At 35.9% G+C, this 25,204-nt stretch overlaps 1 protein-coding gene across 7 annotated transcripts in view; it reads left to right on the top strand.

Annotated features, from left to right (window-relative positions):
- The first annotated feature begins 2,430 nt into the window (after window positions 1–2,430).
- LOC120776455 (ral guanine nucleotide dissociation stimulator-like 1) overlaps window positions 2,431–25,204 on the top strand; it is a 43,990-nt gene continuing 21,216 nt past the window's right edge. Inside the window, exons 1-2 of one of the 7 annotated variants that reach the window (XM_040107115.1) lie at window positions 2,431–2,563; window positions 9,671–10,382. In XM_040107115.1, the coding sequence (XP_039963049.1) occupies window positions 10,356–10,382 (27 nt within the window). In that variant the 5' untranslated portion in view covers window positions 2,431–2,563; window positions 9,671–10,355. Of the gene's footprint in view, window positions 2,564–3,482; window positions 3,754–3,963; window positions 4,062–9,108; window positions 9,441–9,670; window positions 10,383–16,640; window positions 18,260–25,204 lie in introns of those variants that run through there. The other 6 variants (XM_040107119.1, XM_040107117.1, XM_040107116.1 and 3 more) reach the window with 6 other exon arrangements.

Here is a 25,204-nt window from a genome sequence, read left to right as displayed (position 1 = left end):
TAAATTATCTATTTAAAATAAACTAAACTATTGAAATTAGTACAGGAAGAGATTATTAAGATTATAAAGTGTTAAAGTCTTGGAATACAGAGGTTAAGTTTCCCATACAAGAACTTGACCTTGATCGTTCAGTTTGTATGACAGCTGTATAACAGTATGATGCAGTGAAACGCAGACGAGGAAGCTCCAGACTTGTCAGAATACTGCACTCCGGACTATGACAGAATCCCTCTTGATGCCTCCTATCGAGCACCTGCATAGTGTGGCCCGTATGCTCCTAGTTAAGAAGCTTTCGCAGAAATCATCATTACATTCACCTGATTGGACCGGAACCGCCCCCCAGAAGCATCAAGAGGTCATTCCACAGCTACATCGACGACATCAGACAATACGCCGACCAGACTTCGGACGCAACTAACTCCCGGCGAGCACTGACCGCCATTCACAGTGGACCCATCAATACCTTCACCGACTCCTTTCCAGTGAATGGCGTACTTGGAGTCAAACCACCACCCTTTGCAGACGAAGAGCTCGAGTTGCCGCGAGAAACGAGAGTGACTCTTGCGCAGCTTCGTTCTGGATACTGTAACAAGTTAAACTCCTACTTATACAGAATATAACCCGATATATCCAATATATGTTCTGCGTGCAATGAGTCTCCGCATGACACTGGCCACATCTTTGCATGCCCCACCAACCCCACTCATCTGACACCCTCTCCCTTTGGTCCAACCCGGTCGAACAGCACGTTTATTGGTCCTTACGTCGGATGATGTCGGCAACAATTACCTAATCCTTGCCATCCTAACGGGGATTAGATACTCGTTACAACAACAACAACATGGTAGTCGGATATCTGCGGTTCCGCCAAATGAGTAGCTTATTAGGGAGGTAAGGACGTTTGTTCTTCTTGGAATAAAGCAATGAGTGGTAGGTGCATGCAGTTCTATATAAGACGGAGTCAAAACCGTTAAAGTAAAGCAAACTTTGGCTATCCCGACCAACATTCTATTTGTACAAGCTGCGCCTTCTGTTCTATGTGAAAGAAATTTTATGTAAAAAAATATATAGTTTGGTAGGTAATGTGACACGCCGCGTCTTGGTCGCTGAACGACATACTGAGGATATGGAACAATAATACCCCAATTTAGATTCCCCAGCAATTTGTAAAAGCAGGCTCAAGGCCTTTGGATGCATCTACGTGGACAGGGATTACATCACCTCCATCTTCGTGGACAGGAATCACATCACCTTCATCGCGCCCCGTAAGCTCCTAGAATGGTTCAGATTGCTGAACCTTTGTGACCATATTTGATATTCTATCTATTTCTATCTGTCTATCTATCTATATGGGACGGTTCCGTGTTTCGTGTCCAACTAAAATTCGACAGCAACCGACGAGCAGACGGTGTCATCATTTCTGAATCTTGATTGCAGAGCACAAAGCACTGCTAAAAAAATCTCCATCAAACCCCTACCTACCTATCCCTACCATAAACACACAAAGGACCAACAAATTGTACAAAGGTTAGATTAGGTTAGGGTGATCTGTTAGGCCAATGAGCCACGCTTTGACCAGTTTTGGTCCTCTGCGATTCTCAATGGAGTCTGTTAGTAGGTCTTTGAGGAGCAGTCATCCTTTAGGATGCCTGCGCTTGACTCGAATTTTAACAGACTCTGCGGCCTCACTATCGATACCTTCTCCAGTGTATCATTACCGTGGGGATCCCAGATGCTTACAACGGAGTCTTGCCAATGCGTGACAAGTGCGCAAGAGATGTTCCACTATTTCCCTGGTGTCTTGCTCTATACATTTTTTCAAGTCTTCTCGATCTGTCAACTCCATTCTGCGGGCCTGTGTCGCCAGAACACAGTGACCAGTTAGTATTCCGATCATCGGTAGAGCAAATTGCACAAAAGTTAACCAAGTCTCATATAACTCAGTCCCAGTGCCTCAGTAACTTGCAAACACTAAGCGCAGTTTGTCGCCGTGGCTACTAACTTCATACTTATACCCATATATACACACATGCCTACATACGGACATTACCAAAAAACGAACACAGTAGCTTGTGTACGATCACTTCACTTGATCACGGCTTAGTTTGCCCAGCTCTTCAGCCAGCCAACTCTCTGCGATTCGCTCTCTTGCAAGCAACCACCTTTGCAGACCAATTGGACCCAGTTAACTAGACAGCTTAGTTGGTAGGCCAGCTTGAGCGCCGAATTCAGTTGTATTTTACGGGTATCCACGAGCGGTTCGGTTTCACAGACGAACTGGCGCATGTTGGACGGCAGCGAAACGACGGGTGACGCGACGGTGAAAAGGTGGCGAAGACGACGCGACGCGCAGTGTACCGTGGCGCTCCGATTTGTGTGCAAAGTGTAGAGAAACAAAACGAAATAGTAATAATATTTTTTTTTGTGTGAAAGAGTAGTGTGACACGGGGCGCAGTATACCATTTGGAGTCAAAGAATTGGTTGGCTCAACCAAGCTTTGAATTTGCGCTGCAGAAAAAGTAATATCACAAAATCACCAAAGAATATCGCTTTCTGTGTAAAGGTAAAGTGTGTGTGGAGCCAGGTGTCGGCCAGCTAGCGATTAGCTAATTAAATTTTTCTGATTTTTCTATGAATGCAAGGCACTCGCTGATGGCTTGTTGCAAAAATGCTTACGTTAAAAGTGAAAATGTATACAGTGCACAGTTGAAAAGCAAAAAACAAAAATAGTACAACAAAAACAATAAAAAAGTGCATAAACCGTGCGGAGCAAATGGAGAAAATCGTGCGATCGTGCGATAAAACCAGTTGCCAGTTGACGGCGACGCAGCGGACGCGAGCGCAAAGGCAAACGGTGCGCCGCAACGCCAGTAACAGGTCGCGCACTCATTATTGCTTTGTTGTAGTTTACGATTTTAGGATTTTTTTTTTTTGTTTTTTTTGTTTTTTTTTTTTTTTTTGGAATACAAAATATGTGTTTTACTGTTAGGCAGCAAAATAATAGTATTTTCATATAACCATTTTTTTTTGAAGTTGCAACGCCGAAGACGAGCTCAAGAGCTTACGTTTAGCACGAAATTCAAATTATAAAAGTCAAAAATTAAAGTCTAAAAATTGAATCTAAAATTGAAGTCAAAATTTTAAGTCTACATTTTTAGTCAAAAATTCCAGTCTAAAATTGAAGTCTAAAATTTGCCAACTGCCAGTTGGTCGGTGGAAAAGTGCGAATGGTGTGTGGCGAGCGGTGTGAAGCACTGTAGTTTGTTAAAAACGCTCGCTAGGCACGCCATATGCGGCAACTGCCAGCAGCAGTGACGAGTGATGTCGTTTTGCCAACTTGGCGGTGCGAATATGAAGTGCAAAGAATTCAAAATTATTGTTGTTTTATAGTTATTTTTTGTTGTTGGCAGCCAGTGCTTGCAGTTGTCGAACAGCTGCTGGCTGGTCGTTGAGATGCACGCCCCCGCAAGAGAGCCAAGAGCAGGCCGCCACAATCCCGCGAGATTCTCGTATGATCAAAAACGCAAAGGGAAGTGAAATTACAACAATATTAGCGTAATGAAATGCCAAAAACAACAAATACCAATAATAAAATCGACAGCAAATTAGTGGTGCATAAAATTTGTAAACGAACTCCAGTCGACGCGAGAACTTTCATGACGAAGCCAAGTCGGAAAAAAAACTTATTTAAATGCAAAAGCGCGCGTGTGTGTGAAACTACTGAGTTACTGCCAAGTTTAAAACAATAAAAGTGTAAGAATAATGTGTTAGTACCTGTATATCTAGTGTGTTTTAAAAAGACAGCATAAATAAATCAAAAGCATAAATGGCAATAAAAAAGGCGATCGCCAGCGATAAGCGGCAAGAAGAGCCCCAATGAGCTGGCTCAAGAAAGTCGCTAGTATAATAAATAATAAAATTATAAAAAAGACACCTACTTAATACATACATATAATAACAATAATGCTTCACTTAACACGCTAACAACAACAACAACAACACAAACAAAAAGAGTTAGAATAGTAAGAATACTCGGCAGGAGCAACAAAAACACAAAAAGAGTAAGAATACACAGCAGCAGCAACGACAACACAGAATAGTAATAATAAGAATACTCAGCAGCAGCAACAATAATACAAAAATAATAAGAATACTCAGCAACAACAACAACAACAACACAAAAAGTTTATTTAAGTTTAATACTTCGTAGCGCTAGAGTTCTAGTGAGATCATGCTTTTGCTTCTGCTAGCAAGCCACTTACTCTTTTTAGCGTACAGAGTACTAACAAGAAAAAACGTTAACTTCGATTGCAGCGTAACTATAATACCTTTATCAAACACAAAATATGTCATACAAGATTTTTGTGAGACAGTTTGTATGGCAGCTATATGCTATAGTGGTCCGATCTGAACCATTTCTGCAGAGGATATAGAGTTTGCGTGAACAATAGCTCGAGCCAAATTTCGTGAAGATATCTTGTCAAATAAAAATTTTTCTATACAAAAACTGGTTTTTGAACGAACAGCTTGTATGGCCGCTATATGCTATAGTAGTCCGTTCTAGAAAATTTCTTCAAATATTATGGCTTTGCTTTAGTTAATAACTCATACCAAATTTCGATAAAGATATCTTATCAAATAAAAAAATTTTCTGTACAAGAACTAGTTTTTGGACGAACAGTTTGTATGACAACTACATGTATATGCTATAGTAGTCCGATCTAAAAAATTTCTTCAAATATTATGGCGTTGAATTAGATATTAATCCATCTCGAATTTCGTGAAGATATCATGTCAAAGAACTTGACCTTGATCACTCAGTTTTCAGTTCTCGAAACATCTTCAGCGAACATTGTTTTAACTCTTCGATCGACAGAGCGGCAATTTCAGTTTGGGAAAACAAGAAAAAAAAAAGCACGGACGTACTAAATCCATGAATTGTTCTTCCACAATTCCGGCTGTTTTACATGCATGTTCTCACGCTTCAATACGCCCAAATAGAACTCCTTCTTAACCATCTGTTCCCTCGGAACAAATTCATGAAACAACACACCACGAATATCGAAAAAACATTGAGCATCACACTGATTTTTGAGCAGCTGTGGCGTAGTTTTTTTTGGTTTCAGCTCATTTTTTCCCAACTATTCCGATGATTGTTGACTTATTTGCATGTCAAAGTCATAAATCCACGTTTCGTCGGCATTTATAATGCTCTCCATGAATGTGGGATCGAAATTCGCACGAAAGCATGTCTTTTTGAAAAAAAAATATATCTTTATCGAGATCAGTACGAGCAAGAACGCGCTTCATACTCAAAATATTCACCAAAATCATTCGAACGGACTCGCGAGAGTTGTTGTGCTCACTTGCCATCTCTCTAGCAGAATCCTGACGATTTCAGGCACCCTTTCTTTACTTTTAATATTTTCTTCAGTCGAAGAGATCGAAGATCGTCCAGAATGTGAAATCGCAGCGTACTGCTGAGGTGTACCGACTTTAGCAGCTGCTGTAAACAAACTGGGTGTACAAATTTCGGGTACACTTTTATTAGAATGTACACCATAAATGTCCAGCATGATGAGCTCGACTCCGTCTGTCTGTAACTACGCGAACTAGTCCCTCAGTTTTAGAGATATAAATCTGAAATTTTGCATACGTTCTTTCCTCGCCAGGAAGCTATTTATTTGGCGGATTTACCGCTATCGGACCTCTATAGCATATATGTAGCTGCCATACAAACTGAACGATCAAAATTAAGTGAAAATACATTTTATACCATTTTTTCAGTAAAAAAAAACATGTGAAGGGCATTCAGCCGCAGCCTTAAAAAGATCAAAAAAGCAGCCTCAGCTGTTCTGTGTTGTTTCAAGTTATTGGCTTAATAGTTGCTCTAACGTAAAAAAGATCTTAGCGCAAACACACCGCTGCCAATGGAGCACAACATCTCTGCGAACTCTTACTCACGCTGCCGCTCTCCTAACCGCTGCTGAACGCGCTCCGCTTTAACTAAAAGAGCAAGCGTCTGTATGGCTGTGTGTTTGCAGGCGGCTCGTCAATGAACCGTGCTGCCGGAACTCTCCGTTGCACTCGTGTTGGCGCTGGTGAAACGTAATATCGTAAAAGTAATGGCATAACGTTATGTTTACGGCGCTCTAAGCAATCTACACAATGACTATGCATGTAACATACCAACGCGTACACACTGTCAGTTGATATTTAGGTATACAAGTACTATGCTGATATGTATGCATGTATGTATATTGTTAGTATACGGCTCCAATTTGCTCAGTGCACGCCAAATAGTTTGCTAGCGCACTTTTTTGTTCAATCGGCTAGTCCGGCTCTTTAATTTACTTCACTTTCATATTTAATTTTCCCAGACATTTTCTGTATGTTTGACATGCCTTTCGCCTGCGCTCTGTGTAGAGCCAGAGCTGCGCTTTTTCACAAGCACCATAAGTCACAACGCGCTCGCCAAATCATTTCATAGCCATTTTCGTTTACTTCTTCGAGCGTTGTCCGCTGGCATAGGAAAATAAACAAACTCAACAGGTAGTTGACGCGACACACACACACATACACATATGTACATACATACAAATATATGGTATGTATGTACATATAAGACATATCAGCGGGACGAATGCGTGTGTAGTGTTTGCGCTGTCCTGTCTTTCAGCTCTTCTGCGGCTCCACCTGCTGCTTCCGCACAAATATTTGATTTTGTTTCAAGATTTTGCGCCAGCCTATGACAGCTTGTAGCTATTTTTATCTATTCTCACACGAAATATACCGAAAATGGTTATGAACGACTTTTCCTATGCGCCTCTTTGGCCGGCGCTGCTGCTAGTCAGCTGCTCATCAGCCAGCAGTTCAACGTTTCTCAATGACTGCTGCAAAGCCGCATAGCTTTCAGTGTCTTTTGGCATTGTCACCAACGTTGGTAGCCGCCACAACTGTGCGCCGATTAACTGTTGACGAATTCCATTGATTGTCGTGCCATTTGCGATTTGTTATGCCCGAGCCGAACTTACGGATTTCATTGTTTTAAGTTGTGTATGTGAGTGTTGTTGCCAATTGGAAAAGTTGTGCTCCGAAAGTAGTTGTGTTTCAAGGCAAAAAAACTATATCGTAGCCTAAAGTCTACAAGCGAAGGAAAAACGATATTGAACCAAAATTTGAGTGTCGGTTAGGAAACGGTTATAAATTGGTTATATCTGACAATGGGAGGTTAGAATTTTATGTTAAGGAATAAAAAACTAAATTTCGATTTTTTTGATGATTAGTTTTGCATTTCAGGTGACGATATGTATATGTGTTTTATAGCATAAATGCGTATAACGGTATAATTAAAAATGTGTTTGCACATCCAAGTAGACCAAAAAAAAAAATATAAATATCTGACAGTCTTTCAAAACTCTGCTACAAGCTTGTAAATTATAAATTTTCCACGAAATCAAACTTTCTCTTAAGTTAGTGTTATTACAACTAATTTTTATTAAAATAAAACAAATAATTGAAAGTGTTCGATTTGTGGCCCAAAATCTGATTTTCATGCTTTTACAATTTCGTTAACAAATATTGTGCATGCTGCTACAGCTGGACAGACAGATAAGTTGGTACATGCGCATAAAGTAATTTACTAGGGTGGTACGAAAAGAAAAAAAAATACACCAGTAATATTGACACGCGTTTTATTGTAAATTAGTTATTAAAACTATGTATTAAGGTGGTTCTCAATGTATCATGCATGAACATAACGTAGTTTATTAGGGTGGTTCAGAATGAGTTTTGCAACTAAGTGACATACTTTCGTTTAATTCGCTAAATATTATTTAAACTGTATATTAAGACGGTTCACAATATATTTATAAATTATTAGGGTGGTTCGAAAAAAAGTCTCACCAGTTTAAGTAAGAGTTGTATATTAGTTATTTAAACTGTGTATTAAGGTGGTTCACAATTTACTTGCACATACCGTAGTTTATTAGGGTGGTTCGAAATGAGATTTTCAACTAAATGACAGATTTTCGTTTAATTCGCGAAATATTATTTAAAACATATATTACGACGATTCACATTATCTTTAGAAATACAACTATTTGCGATTATCTTTACAACAACACTTGACCCGACACTTATAAAGCTGGTCCGAGTTCGGTTATTTCAATATACGCTCTTTGAACGAAAAGTTTTAGAATAATTAACCGTCATTGCTCAAAATAAGTATTTTAAGATCAAAACTTAACTATATAACGCTTAACGCTGTTAAATATATTATCATATATACAGATGTATAAATAATCAGCTGATTATCGTCCATCTGAATATACGCTAAATAGTCGCTCAGTTCAAGAGATATTGTCAAGCTTCTTATTTGTCAGAAACGCCGATATCGTACCATTTTAGGATATAGCTGTCATGCAAACTGAACGATCAAAGTCAAATGCTTGTACGGAAAACTTTTTTATTTGACATATATCTGACGAAATTTGACACCATGATATAATCTCCGAAGTTATTGCACAGATCGGACCACTATATCATATATCACCACACAAACAGACCCATAAAAATCAAGTTTTGTAAGAAAACTGCTTTATTTAAGAGTATACTAGCTTCGGTGCAACCGTAGTTAACGTTTCTTCTTGCTATTTCCGTTAATTTTATATAGCATAAATATAATTTTTCCTATAAAATCACAAAATACAAGTTGCTGTGTAAATTTCAGTTATGCTATATTTTTCACTTTTCCGTAAAAGACGTACCATCCTAATGTACGCATTCGAGTTTCGAGCGTAACAATTATGGTAAAATCATAACAAACATGAATATTGGTTTTGCAACTACCGTTAGTCGTTAAGCACTTTTTCTATAATTTTTAATTTTAGTCATTACTTGAGTGTTTGGACAAGAAAATGAGAGAAATGTTAGCCAATTTGCAAGAAAAAAGAGATTGCCATGAAGAAAAAGCAGACAAGTCGTTTATGCAGTGAACGGCGGCGCGATGGTCGGTTACCGAGAGCAATATAAATGTATAACGTAATATATATGTGTATGGTATATACATACATATCGTATGTATATTTATATAGCAATGTTTGCCGACTGCCGCAATACGTCAAGCGATCAATGCGAAGCGAAGAATGCGGAAAGCGTTCACTGTTGAATTTCAGCTTTGACCATTTCGGCTGTTGGCCACATTGCGCTGGTAAATAGCAGCGTGTCTGCGTTAGCGGCACATGGAAGTTGACGGCTGCAAATATTCGCAATCGTGCTTAATTTAATATGAGTAAAATAATTTTTGAAAAATTGGAATATGGGAAAATATTTTTAAAGGCATTAATTATGTGACTAAAATCGCACTTTTAGCTGCGGATCTTAATCCAAAATGATAAAAAGTCTTTTAAATGCAGATCTTGATCCAAAATCATAGAAAGGTAAGAAAGTAGTGTTTGACAAAAATTGTGTGTACCATATGCGTAAATGTGTGAGTGTGAGCTCTTGAAATAGCTAACGGAAAAAACCGCTTGAATCGTGTTGTATTTACAGCGACTGTGAGTGGCGCATGCGCGCATACAAATTGGCCATCAACGTTGTAATCAAAAAGTTTGCCGATTAGCTGATTGTGCGAACATTCCATACTAATTTACGATTATATTTTCGCCAGGCAACAGCAGGCAATGCGGCAGCCAGCCATTTTAACATTTCAACAACGTGCACAGCAATAGACAAGCGTGGCGGCTAATGGTGATTGTTTTGTAAAAGTGTTGAAGAAAATGAAACGAGCAAAAATAGCTAAACGAATGCGAAATTTCGTGGAAAGTGTGTGAATGAAAATAATAAAAACAGAAGCAAATACAAGAAAAAATAAAATAAAAAAATACAAAAAAAAATATCTAAAAAGGAAATAAGTGCAAATATTTCGATAAACGAGCTTTTCGCACGTGATGTTATGTTATTTTATACAACAAAAACAACAGCAAAGCAAAAGCAGTGTTCCAAATCTGTTGCTGAAGCCACAAGCGCGTAGAAAGTCCATTACATAGTAGCCAGCAGCAGCAATAACAACAAAAACCTTAACCCAGCGCACGCTACGCGTACTAAGTACACCAATACATAGCCACAGACATATATAATTGCAAATACACAGTTTTTAATTGCATTCGTGTTGCTTGAGGTCAACAGTAGCGGCAGCTTTTCAAAATGTGGCCGAGACGACGGCAGCAGCTCCTCGGTTTGTTGCAAGTTGTTCCGGAAACGAAAATCTCAGCTGCTGCGTTTGCGCACAAACACAACAACAGCAAGCAAAATAAATATACTGCGTGTACTTGGCCACAACTGGCACAGAAATAATGAGTCAAAATGTTGCCGATAGTTTGGTGAGTAAAAAAAAAAACAAAAATATTTAAAATTAGTATTTGACAAATAACACTAACACAAACATATAAACACACACATACTGAAAAGTAAATGGAAAAAATATTATAAAATAAGAAAAAACTGTTAGCTACGGCTTTACTGAAACTATAATACCCTTTACAGGTACATTTCTTATTTGAGAAATGGAATTAAAGGGTGTAAAATAATCCTAAATTTCACTTTGTTAGATGACTTTGTATGGAAGCTATATGCTATAGTGATTCGATTTGAACAATTTCTATGGAGATTGTACGTTGACTTGGATAATTATTTGTGCGGTGTTAATATCTCCCCAAATAAAAAAATTTTCCATACAAGAATATGTATTTGATTGATCAGTTTGTATGGAAGCTATATGCTATAATAGCTTGATCTGAACTATTTTCACGGAGATTGTACCGTTGTCTTGGATGATACTTCGTGGCGAATTTCGTGCAGATATCTCGTGAAGTAAAAAAGTTTTTCCTACAAAACCCTGTTTTTGATCGTTCAGTTTGTATGACAGCTATATGCCATAGTAGTCCGATCTAAACAATTTCCACGGAGATTGTACCAATGTCTTGGATAATACTGCGTGCCAAATTTCGTGCAGATATCTCATCAAATAAAAAAATTTTCCATACAAGGACATAATTAGTAGTAATTGTATGGCAGCTATATGCTATATTAGTCCGATTTAAAAAATTTATTTAGAGATTTTAGCGTTGCCTTGGAAAATTATGTATGCCAAATTTCGTAAAGATATATCGTCAAATAAAAAAGTTTTCCATATAAACACATGCATAATTATAAAAACTGCGCCCCTCCCCCCAACCAATTGTTCTCATTTTCTATTTATTTATTGATTCGCGCTTGATTTGGGTTTTATTATATCTTTGTGGGTCTCTACAGTTCTTACCTTTTTCTAAATGCTTCTGCAAACATTTTTAGCATCACTTATCTAATTCGCCGTTGTTTAGCACATTTATGGCAATTTTATTCAAGCGTTTGGCTAAAGCCTAGCTCTTGCTGCCCAAATCAAACGCCTTCTAGGCATTTGGTATTCAAACGCTTTGGGATTAGACGAAAATTAGGTAGATTTCTCTTTTCTCTAAACACGAAACGCTGATGAGTTTCTCATTGTAGGGCGGGCATCCAAATTGATTAGGCACACACACAACCACACGCATACAATAAATGTGTTAAAAAATGTGGCATTACAAATGAGTGTGTTTATTAAATGACGCGAGACCAATTTCAAAGCATGAAAAGCGCCAAAAATAGAAATTCGTTGGATATATTAAAATTTTAATGCAAGAAAAATTCATATAAATTATTAAAATCTACTAAAAATTTTCTTTCATATTTTAAATAGCTAAAATTGTCGCGCTGCAATTTTTCTCATTTTATACTTTCAATTTATATTATAAATAAATTGTTTCCTCTTAGCGCCAATCAAGCTGTAGCAACAGCAAAGTGCCTATTTTTATTACTAATAGTTTAATTATTTTACTAGCTTACGAGAGTGCTATCTCGACGACACTTTCGCTCCGACACTTTCTCATAGACGATGTCATAATCAATTTATTTCCATTTTTCTTGTTGTAGCGCAATTATTAGTGAATTAGTCGCACAAATGCATGGCGATCGCTTGTTGCTATCGATTGCATTAGCTGCAACAACTCATATTAAATATCTATTAATTGCATTAATAGAGAGTGCAAAGAGATTTGTAATTAAAGAAATTGGTTAACAATTGGGAGTTTATTACTTTAATAAGATTAATTTATTTATTAAGTTGCATAAAGCTTATAATTTATATAATAAAGAGTTTAGAAAGCAAAAAAAATAAGAAAAATAAAAAAAAAATCAATTTCGGTTGATTTGGATCGATTGAGTTTGTATGGCAGCTATTTGCTATAGTAGTTCGATCTGAATAATTTTTTCATATATTCTGGAGTTGTCTTAGAAAACTATCTGCACCGATTTTTGTGCATATATATCGTCAAATAAAAGAGTTTTGCACACAAGAAATGAACCTTGATCGTTCAATTTGTATCACAGCTATACGCTATAGCTGTTCGATCTGAACCATTTCTACTGAGATTGTAGTGTTGCTTCGAGATTTAATTCGGGACAAATTTCGTGACGATATCTTGTCAAATAAAAAGGTTTTCCATACAAGGACAAGTACGCATGAGCCCTGCTCAGGCTATAATTATTGAGTTAATTCAATAGAAGTTAATAAAATTTTTAATAATTCAAAATAAAACAAGCAATGTATAATCATAATAAAAAATAAAAGCATATTTTATATTTTTTTATATTTACATTTAAATATTTATATTAGGGTGGGTCAAAAATAATAATATATGTATATGTATATTTTTCATACTCATACACATATTTTGCAGTACTCTGAAAAATAAGTTCATAGCCACCTTGCCCGCATTAGAGTTTTCTATTTTTTTTATTATGAAAGAAAAAATTAAAACTAATTACTTGTGAATATATCAAGTTTCATATATTTTGTAGGAAATTTAATGCTGTAAAGAAAGGTTCTAAAGGTTTTTTCTTAAACCTTACTGTCTAAAATATATTAAAATTAAAATTTCATTATTTTAAGGAATTTTTTTTCTTATGAATTTTAAAGCTCTATGAAAAAAAATTATTATAAACCGAAAAAAACTTAGTTTTGTAGGAAATTTCACAGTACTTGCTAAAAGAATCGTTTCTGACCCACTCTAATGTATTTATTTGCTCTATTAACTAAAAATAGTTTAAATAAACAATTAAATATACAAATAACCATAATAATAATAAAATGGTGAAAGCAATAAAAATATTTATGTTTTACTTTTATCAATGACTTTAGTGAACTTCTCCATTATTTGCAAAAACGCCTCACGTTTTATCTTACTTTTTTTTCTTCTTACAAATCACCATACTTTTTTTCTTTCTTTTAGAACCAGTTTTCTTATATTTTTTCTTTTATATTTCAAATCATTAGGCTTTGTTCAAAGTCTCAATGCGCCTCTGAATCTATTATTTATGTGTTAAAAATCTTTATTTTGTTTAAAAAGGCACGTTTTTGCCAAGCTTGTGTTCCAAATAACTCGAAGTGTACAAATAGTATTCAGTGCTTTCAAATGTAAATTAGAGACCTCGTACACAAAACTGCCTACGAGTTGCTCAAATGAATAACAACAAACACTATTTTAATGGTTTTTAAGTATTTTTTGAATTTATGACATTAAAATACAAATCTTTTTTTTACAAAATTCGAAAATCGAAACTTCGACCATATTCGCTCTGGAGCAAGATATTAGCTTAGTCACTACTAAAAACTCCTCAAGATTAGTAACAATTGCTCTTCTACTTGCTTAAGATTACTGAAATTTAGAACAAAAAAAAATATTTGAACTATTTTTTTAATTCCTATTTAAATTTTCGACAGTAAAATAGCTTAAAAACATTAAAATTTTCGAAATTCGAAATATCGAACATTATAATTATTCAATGCGCCTGAATGTAGGCAACGCTTTCTTCACGCTTTTCAATGCATTTATCGAAAAAAGCAAGAGGACAGAGGAGCCGAAGAACTCATCCATTTTTAATAAGACTAAATGTCATAGAAACCTCTGATAGAGTGTACAATATTATGACTATTCAATGCCCCCAAATTTCTCCTACGTTTTTTTACGCGCTTCAATATACTTATCTAACAAAAGAAGGAGGAAGCAGAGGCCGAAGAACTGATCCATCTTTAATAAGGCTAAAATTTATTCCAAAGATACATATTTTGACAATAAAATTTTCTCAAAATACTAAAATTTTCGACAAAATTCGAAAGTCGAAACTTCGACCATATTCACTCTAGAGCAAGTCGCGATCTTAATCTCTAGTAAAAAACCCTTTAACATTATTACAATTGCTTAAGTTTACTCAAAAAATAACTTCACTTTCCAATAACTCATTCAGCAACCTAGCGCCGCTATTAATATGAACTCAGCCCGTAAGCGCATGTATAAAAATATTAACGCTTTCATTTCAATAGCAATTTAGTTAGCAATTTTCTCTTGTAATATTTACTTCCCTGCTTAACTGCTAGGCATGCCATACATTCGAACAAATTTTATTAAGTTACGAATTGGTTGGCCAAAGCAAATCGCAAATATTTAATATTTTACGCAAACAAACAGGTAAAGTAGTAGGTAAGTTTTAGTTAAAAGGCAAACGGCACGTGCCTTGTTTGTGGATTTTAATTGATGTTTGCGGCCTTTTGCAAAAATCATGCATAAAAATTCATGATGCGTGAGTGTGGACTCATTAACTTTGCAATATTTTGTAAGCAACAACACTTTAATGCATTGCCGTCCTTCTCTAGACATTACGATACCTCGTGATGAGATCTTACATAACTTTTAATAAAGTGCGCTAAATCGAAGTTAATAGTGAAAGCAGCGTCGGCTAAACAATGAAAGCTTTTACGCACACTTTTAAATGCTTTAAAATATTTGCTTATTCATTTTACGACTTTTTTAGCTGGCGCGGTAACCATAACTTTCATTCATGCATAAAAATAAACCATAAAATTGAAGAATAAATAATAAAACTAAAAAATATTAAAACTAAAATTAAAAAATAATAAAACCGACAACAAAATAAACCTAAAAGTAAACAAACGAAATGTAACAGCTCAAATTATAACAACTTTGCGTTTCGCTTAAATACCAACTAGTTTGCGAGTTGCCATCAACTAAATAATGTAGTAGATCTGACAGCTCAGTTGACAGCAGAGTTCATACGTTTTTGCGCTCTAATGACAGCCAATAAGAATTATAGCGAACAATAATAAACTAGCAAGATAAAAAGAACTGAAATGAGCGAAAGAATAAATAAACAGAGAACATAAACGCGCGGGAAGAACACATAGAAAACAATAAAAAATAGAGAGAACACTAGAGAGCGGCCAAAGCATATGATTAATGGAGCAGGTAACAGCACAAAAGCAGGGGCTGTGCGGCACACTGCAGCAAGATGAGGCAAATATTAAATAATTTTCTTTATTGACTATGGATTTTGATTAGACAAAATTTATAGATTGCCTTTTCACCACTCCGCATTTTATTGCTGGTACTGCTGCCCATGTGACAAAAAAACACATCAAATATTTTTTTATTCAAACTTTTAATTATTCCAAAGATTCAAGTTTTAGGAAAATTTTGTGAAATTTTAAAATGACGACGTCATTGCCGACAGCCTCTTTGAAAAAGATGCCCCCGCGTTGACAGCAGAACTTCTTACATGAGCATCTGAAGTGAACGGAAATTACGTGTTTTAAGTAAGACCTTAAACTAAGTTATGGATGAAGGAAGAATAGTGAAAATTTAAATAATCGTAATTACAAAAAACATCATTTCGTTCAAGACCATGTAAATTATATCTCGAAGACCTGTGAAAAATTTCATTAAGATCGGTTGAGTAGTACGAGAGAAATCTCGACAACCGACTTTGAAAACACAGTTTCGACAAAAACGCGTTTACAGTTTTAAGTGACTATAAAGCTGATCTCGGAAGCGCAACTTTACAAGGCTTTACCAGGTCTAAAATTATAACTCGGTTCAACATGAGTATTTAAGATAATATTCTAGAGATGTTATAGCATAAAATAAGACGATAAAATAAGACGGAAAAATTAATTTTAAACTAAAAAATAATCGTCGCCTACGCCAAAGGACATGCTGACTGTCGGAGGAGTGCTGTCTGGTTGTTTCAACAACTCTATGCGAGTTTGTTCGATTCATTGGAGAGTAGCGCTCGACGCATTGTGGCCACTGTTCAACGAGTAGCGCATATTTTTTTCATAACGCAGTGAAATGCACTCAAACGCTCATTGCAAAATTTAACAAAAAACTTATACAAACCACTGTGTGCGCCGCTTCCCACTCGCTTGGGTGGTGGCAACAGGAGTGGCGCGTGAGTATGCCTGCCAAACGCGCGCCGGTGAGGGCAGCAGTGGTGGTGGTTGCGCGAGGTTGCTGCGCGCCGCCCGCCGCCTGCCTGTTGTGTGACCAGTTGATGACGTCGCCATAAACGCCTTCGTCATCCCTCGGCACAGGCGAGAGCATATGGTCATACACGTTCAACGTCGCTCAATGGGAAACAGAATCGGCGGGTTTGTCATGAATGCGCACCACTTAGAACGCTGAGTGCGGTTTCGGCGTTTGTTGGAGACGGTTACGCGCTGTAACTTTCGTGCGTGTTGTTCGTGCGCCGCAAAAGTGTTGAGCGTTTTTTTATGCAAAAATAAAATATATTGTTGATATATACATATATATGTATATATATTTATATATATATTTAATTGTATTTTAAAGCGAGTGCGCGAGTACGGGCGAACGGACGCGTTACACACGCGTGACGCGAAAAAGTACACGCTTGAGAAAAACGTGCAAATAATAACGAAGTTTTACAAGTTATTCAATAGCTACAGTGTTTTGGGTATACATACATATACACAAACATATACATATTTCGGCATTGTTGTTGCGCGCAGGAGTATGCTAAGTCGCATGGTTGTTTACCAACTTGAGCGCACAGCCAAACACAACAAGCAACTTTTCGGTAGCGTCACAGGCGGCGCGCTTTATATTAACACAAGCATAGCTGCATACATACAAACTCGAAATCACGACGCGTTTATAAACAACGAGCGCAATAAAAAACACATTTACACAACGTCGTCACAATTTGATTCTAATTTAAGTTGACTTAAGTGAATCGAAGTGAATAATTTTGAAAGACATTGCTTGGCCGTGCGCTCAGACGCAGGCAAATCAAGACGAGACTTCGAAGTAAACACACGGTATACTGCGGCGCGCGACGGCAGCGCTTAGGGCGTGTTAAGTTTAGTACAGCGCTGTTGGCATAAAAACAGACTGCATAAACACCCAGTTAAACGCCACTGCAGTGCGAAGGACGCGCTGAGCCTTAACTACGACTCACTTGTATTTATAGTGCCGCCATAGCAAAAATCGTCTGCGTGCAGCTATAAAATAGTGCAACGACCCCGCTTCAATGCAAATGTCTGCGCGCGTGTGTGTAGCTGTATGTGTTAATAAAAGCTTAGATCCTTCAGCACATCAGCACAGTAGACAACATAAAACGGAAGCGGAAGTTTTGCTGCTGGTGGAAGCGTTAAAATAGTTGCAGACGTCGTAAACCGAAACCCGAACCTACCCACGCATACTGTGCCTTCACACAAACAAATATACAAATATACTAGCACAAGTAACAAAAAAAAAAACTGTAAAAATACTCAGTGTTGGTGAAAAGCCTTAAATACACACACACATATGCACTCACATATATATTTACAAGCCAATGACAATAATACCAAAATTAATGATCAGCGTAGAGTTTTGAATTGGCTACATTGTTTTTGCTTGCATCGGCAAATGAAAATCGATTTTCCACACAACAACAAAAAAGCGCAACAACGCGCCTACAACCAACGCAGCCCACAAATACAGAAAAGTGTTTGCCACAGCAAAATACTCAAACGGATTATTTGAATATACTCAGACTTAAGTGTAACGAAAGCAATTTCCAATGAAATATATATAAAAAAATCTACAAAAATATAATCGAAAAAGGTGAATGCGCCGTTTGACGCGTTGACCTTTTGTGCGCGCATTAACGGCTGAGACGGGGTAGTGGTCACCCCAGCTCAACCCCCAAGTTGTGTATAAATTTAGCTCAGCAATTTAATTGAGTACTCAACGGCGCGGTAATAGTGCAGCAAAGCAACAACAAATAGCTTATAAATCGTACTGCACTCATCAAACGACAAATGGTATGGCTATGGGAGTGTTACGTCTGTAGTCTTGTAGCGTTGATTAGATTTTCTTTAATTAAGTTTGTAAGAAAAATTTCTTTTCATTTTCTTCTTGTTTGTTCAGCTAGGGTATTTTGTTATTGTCGATGCATTGTGTCATTGATTGCAATTGTTTGTGTGGAAAAAGTGGAAATTAGTTGACTGCAAGAAAGAAATGTACGACGGCAGGTGTACCTGCAGGAAATTGGCAACTGAGGTGCATTCAGCAGGGAAAAATATAAAAAATAATCTTATTAATAATAATATAATAATAATAAATGGTATTGAAAATAATCCGTGTAAAATTTTGTGAAACTTTTTCGTAAAATAAAAATGTCTTCTGTACAAGAACTTGGTTATGGTCGTTCAAATTGTATGGCAACTGTATGCTATAGTGATCCGATCTGAACAATTTCTTCGGAGCATACAGCGCTGCCTTAAAAAATAATCCCTATAGAATTTCGTTAAGAAACATCGCCATATAAAAAAGTTTCCTTATAAGAACTTGAGTTTGGTCGATCAGTTTGTATGGCAGCTGTATGCTATAATCGCCGGATTTCAACCATATAGGCAGATATTGTAGCATTACCTTACACAATAAGCCATATTAAATTTCGTGAGGATTTCTCGTTAAATAAAAAAGTTTTTCATAGAAGTATTAGATTTCGATAGTTCAGTTTGATAAATTATGGATTTTCAGTATGAGAGATATCGAGACTGCAAGAAGAAATGAGATTGCAACACGAAGTAACATAAAAAATTTAAAATTAAAAGCTTTGAAATACATTTTGAAATTGTGAACGCCGAAATTATATTCCTAAAGTGCGAGACTTTTCCTTTCAGTATTCTCATATGAAGTTTTAGCAAGCTTAAAGCTATGGAATGACTTCTCATGGTTTTGAAAGCATTTTACAGCTGTGAGCTGCGAAATTATGTATATTTCTAAAGCGCTACATTTTCTCCCTCAGTATTCTCACATAAAGCTTAAGCAAGCTTAAAGCTTTGTTCAAACTTTGGAATGACTTGTAAAGTTTTTAACTACATTTTGAAACAGAGCGCCGAAATAATATTTTTAAAGGGCCAGACACTCTTCGTCAGTATTCTTACATAAAGCTTTAGCAAGCTTAAAGCTGTATTCATACTGTAAAATTAATTTTCATGTGTTCGAATACGTTTTTCAACTGTAAGCTGCGAAGTTATATTCCTAAATCGCCAGATTTTCTCCCTCAGTATTCTTACATAAAGCTTTAACAAGCTTTAAGCTGCGTTCAAACTTTTGAATAACTTGTAAAGTTTTTAACTGCATTTTGAAACTGTGAGCTGCTAAATTATATTTTCAAAGAGCCAGATTTTCTTCCTCAGATTTATCATATTAAGCTTTAGCAAACTTAAAGCTGTGTTCAAACTTTGGAACGGCATGTAAAGTTTTTAAAGCGCCAGATTACTAAATAATTGCGTAGAAAGCTTTAGGGAGCTTTAAGCTGTGTTTAAACTTTATAATGAACTGTTAGAAAAACTTAAAACTAAATTTTGAAACTGTGAGCCTCGAAATTATATCCCTAAAACGCCAGATTTTCCCCCTAAGTATTTTCACATAAAGCTTAAGCGAGCTTTAAGCTGTGTGCAGATTTTATAACTACTTGAAAAATCCTTCGAAAAACTTTAAATAAAATGTTTAAACTGTGAGCTGCGAAATTGTATTCCCAAAGCACCAGCCACATTCGTCAGTATTCTTATATTAAGCTTTAAGCTGTACTCAAACTGTTATTCCACTTTTACAATCAGTAACCTCATCTATCATAGTTGGACAAAGTGGTTTCAATAATCCAACATTTTGCTTTCTCAGCTTTACAACCCTCCGTCTAACAAACTTTAAGATTTCCTTAAGGAAAGACATGCTTAAAGCTCTTTTTTCCGACAGGCATGTCACTCACGACCTACATACAACCAGATATGCGCATCAAATGTGACAGAACCAAAATGGACTCTGACATAAAATGTAATAAATGTAATATGGGCGGTTGTCAGTCACCACCCCCGCTTTAAAAGCGAACCCTCATTAAATGAATTTTACAAATATAGTTTGCGCACAGTCAGCTCAGCGCTATTTATGTAGTACAAAAGTGCACTTGTATTTCTTTTCGCATAGTGTATACATATCTATATACAAATATATATGTATATATCAGTATATATGGAAATTTATGTACAGATATTATATATAAAGTACTTTTGAGGCTTTGTGATTCATGCAAAAGGCGTAACTGAGACATTAAACACGACGCTCTAACAAGCGGGGAAGCACGCTGAGCAGCTGACATCGTCAAATGACTACAATAGCAGGCATAAGCTTAATGATATAGTAAGTGCATACATGAAAACAAAAGTGAATAATATTCAAAGGCGTATTTACATATCAGTATCGTATACACACATGTACACGCAACAATTTAGGTACACAAAACACACCTCTAGAATCTAGAATTATTGCACATGTGTGTTGGGGGGCCCTAGCGCTGATATGCCACACATGAATGTAAACACGCGCTCCCACTGCGAGCGAGTCTTGCACGCACTGACATACAAACAAATGTGTTGCTAGCGGCAGACAGCGCTTTTATCACCGTCTCTATGAAAGAATGTGCGTATGCAGGTGTGTGTGTGTGAACAACACTTAGCGCAGCTAATCGTCGCCAACAAGCTGCTGTCATAAAAGTATATGGCTGTGCGCGTGCAGTGGCAGTAGCAACATAAAACGGATGTTGGCGATGTGGCTGAATGTGCAGTGGCAGGCAATCAGGCAGACAACCAGGCAGGGAACCAGATAGGGAACCAGGCAGCGGGGTGGCATAGCACTGACAGCTTCGAAAACACCATTAACGGCACAGGTCTTCAAATAACCCTACCATGTGAGTAAAATCAACGACTGGAGTTGGAAAACTACAAACTAGCCAGCCAACAACAAATTGTAGGCAACAAAAAGTGCGAAATGACTTCAAAAGTTTTTAAAAAATCATCTGCGAAACGGACGGGAGAAGAAATGATAAATGAGCAGGCAGTTGTAATATACACCTATACACCCTAACATAAATTTTTATGGCTCAATAAAAACACACATACATACAAACATACATACAGACTTACAGTCATACATATGTGTATAAGTCTAGCATATTTGAGCATTTTCAAAGTCTTGGCTAGCGTTATTTGCAAAATAAACTTGCTTTTTTGTTGCAATCCCATTTGTTGTGCTAATCTTATAAACGTTTTGCTTCGCCTCAATTGTCAAATCACAGCACTATGTTTGCTCATGACGTGTCTATTATTTTGTTGTACAAAAACATATGTATTTCCCAGCAATATACATAAGTATGCTGGTAGGTAATTATTAATATTCATCGCTACTGTGAAGTTGAGCTTTCGGCCTGATAAATGTGTGAGTTAGCAATAATTGATAGGGTTGCCAAGTCTGTCAGCAAAAACCAAAAAAATAGAAAAAAAAAAAGAAAAAACGTAAACTTCGGCTACACGGAAGCTATAATTCCCTTCACAGGTGCACACTTTATAGCATAAAAGGGTATAAAAAGGCATTTATACTGGTTTTGATCGTTCAGCTTGTATGGCACCTATATGCTATAGTAGACCGATCTGAACAATTTCTTCGGAGATTGTATTCTTCTCGGTAGTAATAATCTCAACCCAATTTCATGAAGATATCTCCTCAGTTAAAAAAGTTTTCCATACAATGACTCTATTTTGATTGTGCAGTTTATATGGCAGCTTTTTGCTATAGTGATCCAATATGAACAATTTCTTCAGATATTATATATTTGCCTATAATAATAACCGTGACCAAATTTCGTGAAGATATCACGTCAATTAAAAAAGTTTTCCATACAAGGACTTAATTTCGATCGTCCCGTTTGTATGACAGCTATTAGCTATGTTGCTTCGATATCAGCGGTTCTAACAGCGGTTCTAACAATATCTCTAATACTACTTCTCATACTAATTCGTGTATGTGCAGACAGCTGGACGATTTGACAGACGTACGCGGCTAAGTAGACACGCTTGATCATCCTGTCCACTCGCACTGTTGTTTGTATGCATTCTACACCAAACTGTACGCCTGACTTTCTGCATACATGATGGATACCATCCACAGATATTAAACTTGGATTCATCCGGTAAAATAACCGTCTGCCACTGATCCACCGACCGATTTCCATGCTATTTCGCTGATTCTGCACTCGTTGGCTCAAAAAAGCTTTTTTTTTGTACTAGGTGATCGGTATTTGTGTCTTGCCTCTCTGAGCCTCCGATGAATAGTTGTTGCATGCACTGTCAATCCTGTCTTTATTACCAAGTCCTTTTTAATATAGCATCTGAGGAGGATTTAAAGCGTTCTTGCGGACAAGACCGTTGGATGAGGTTGTCGTCAGATCCTTTTTTCTGAGAAAAAGAACTCGTCTTCAGTATAAGTTCATATCATCCAATTCGGGGCAAAAGTATTCGGTTATCATTGAGCGTTGATAACTTTATTGGTTTTAGTAATTGTCTCATCATAATGGGCCTCCTAAAAGCTTTTGTGCATCGTCAGACAGACATCCTACCTACCTATCTACCTACCTAGTTCTTGTCTCAAAATCGCCAACTTAAAAAGTGGTGAAACGAACAAACAAGTCACAAACAAACTTGCTCATCACAGTGGCTTTTATCACTATGCGATACTTGATTCTTCTTTCTTGATTACTTGATGCTTGATTACTTCTACTATTTTGCTTAGTATAGCGTTCTATAATATAATCTGAGTAAGGTGAAGTCACACTTAAGTTATATTTAACATTTTTCTCAACATATGTACATATGTATGTATGTATGTAGCGATAGCTACAAGCACAACTCATTTGAAATCCCAACTTAGTATTCATTTCGCCATTTCTCTCAAATTAAGCTAATCACCGAAAACAATACTATGTAGATATGTATGTATGTATGTATAATATTTGTGTGTCTGTACTAAGCTTGAGTCATGGCGCTGCACTTGAAAACAGAAGCAACTCCTTTGTTTCAGTTTTTGCTCCCTTTTCGCTTGAAATTGCTGCTGTTGTTGGTTTTTTTGTTGTTGTTGCTTCCGTAGTGTTAAAGGCAATTAGCTTCGTGCTTAATGGACGATACACCCGCATAACACTTGCTTTTATTACTATAAGCATAAGAAACTAAGCGCATACGAGGCGCACTTGTGCACACACACACATACATGTATACATATGTATATACATATGTATATGTAGTATTTTTATATATGCTGCTTAGGAATTTTGTCCCGATGGAGCAACAGCTGTTCACGCTTTGTTTTGTACAACGACAAAAATGTATAGACACACATACATACAAACACACTTAGCACATATACTTACATACATACATATATGTTTTTGAAAGCAAATTGTAAGTGCTTTACATAAAAAGTTATGAAATACATGGAATATGTAGTTGCTGTTGATTACATCATTAACACTTCCTGTGGTGCAAAGAAATTGTTGACAAATTCGGTATGCTCTCGCCTCTCACCACTCAGCGCTTGTTTATGAGCGTGTCTGCTACAAATTCACAGTTTTTGCTTAGGAAATGCTTTTAATTTGGCATTGCGCATAAAAATTAGCTAACTGTTTTTTTGTTTTTCGAATAAATTTCGAAAGTGTTCGTGAATTTTAGTGGCTTTGGTCTGTAGTGACATGGCGCGAGATAAGCGCCGAACACGTAGACGGCATCTAAGCTTAAGCCGCGCAGGAAGGAAAGGTTATCGGTAGTCGAATATATACATATGTATGTATATCTGTATATACAAGCATGTGTATTTATCTCGTGCTTGCTGGCGAATTAAGACGAAAATTAGAGCATTTTGCGCTGTGAACGCACTTTTAATTGCAATTATCTGCTGGCTTTCGGGCTTTTTGGAGCGTAGCTGATTTCGCATTAAATTGAGTAATTGATTTCAGCGGGAAGTGTGCGTGCTATGTAACTATTGACATGCATAAATACATATATATGTATGTATGTATATATGTACATATGTTCGTATATATGTACGTACTTATGTATTTGTGATAAGATTTCAGAACTTAAATTTTTTTTAACCGTTCATAATTTTTAAGGTTTTAATAAATATTGGAGGTATGAAATTTATCACTTACCGTTGAAAATGCCGTATTTCGATATTTTTTTCTGAAAAAACAAATAAAATTTTAAATAATGTAAGGAAATGAAATTTTTAAATATTACAAAAAAAAAAGGAAAAAACTTATTAAAAAAGCAGTAAATTAAATAAATAAAATAATATTTGCTGAAAAAAATATTAAATAATATAGGAAAATGAAATTTTGAAATATTGCAAAAAAAAACAAACGGGAAACGGAAAATATTTAGTTTTACAAAAAAAATTAAGTAAACAAAACAAAAGTTTCTGAAAACAAACTTTTTTATAATATAAGAAAATGAAAATGAGTTTTTAAATATTATAAAAAAAAACCAAGGAAAAAAATTTATTATTACAAAAATTTAAATAGAATAAAATTAAATTAAAAAAAAATTTAAATATCGAAATTTTTAAATATTACAAAAAAACAAGATAAAGTTTATTTTTACAAAAAAAAAATTAAATAAATAAAACAAAATTTTCTGAAAAAAAAATTAAATAACATAACAAAATGAAATTTTTAATTATTACAAAAAAACACAAAAGAAAAACAAAGAAAAAATTTATTTTTACAAAACAAATTTAAATAAATAAAATAAAATTTCCTGAAAAAAATATTAAATAATATAATAAAATATATATTTTTTTGTTTTGAATATATATTGTTATATTTTATTTGCAAATCTACGTATCTGAAGGCAATCAGAAAATTTTAAAAAATAACC

This window comes from Bactrocera tryoni, chromosome 5 (assembly GCF_016617805.1).
Source record: "Bactrocera tryoni isolate S06 chromosome 5, CSIRO_BtryS06_freeze2, whole genome shotgun sequence".
NCBI classification, from domain to species: domain Eukaryota; kingdom Metazoa; phylum Arthropoda; class Insecta; order Diptera; family Tephritidae; genus Bactrocera; species Bactrocera tryoni.
Note: the sequence above shows the minus strand (reverse complement) of the source record. Positions and strands in the feature narration are given on the sequence as shown.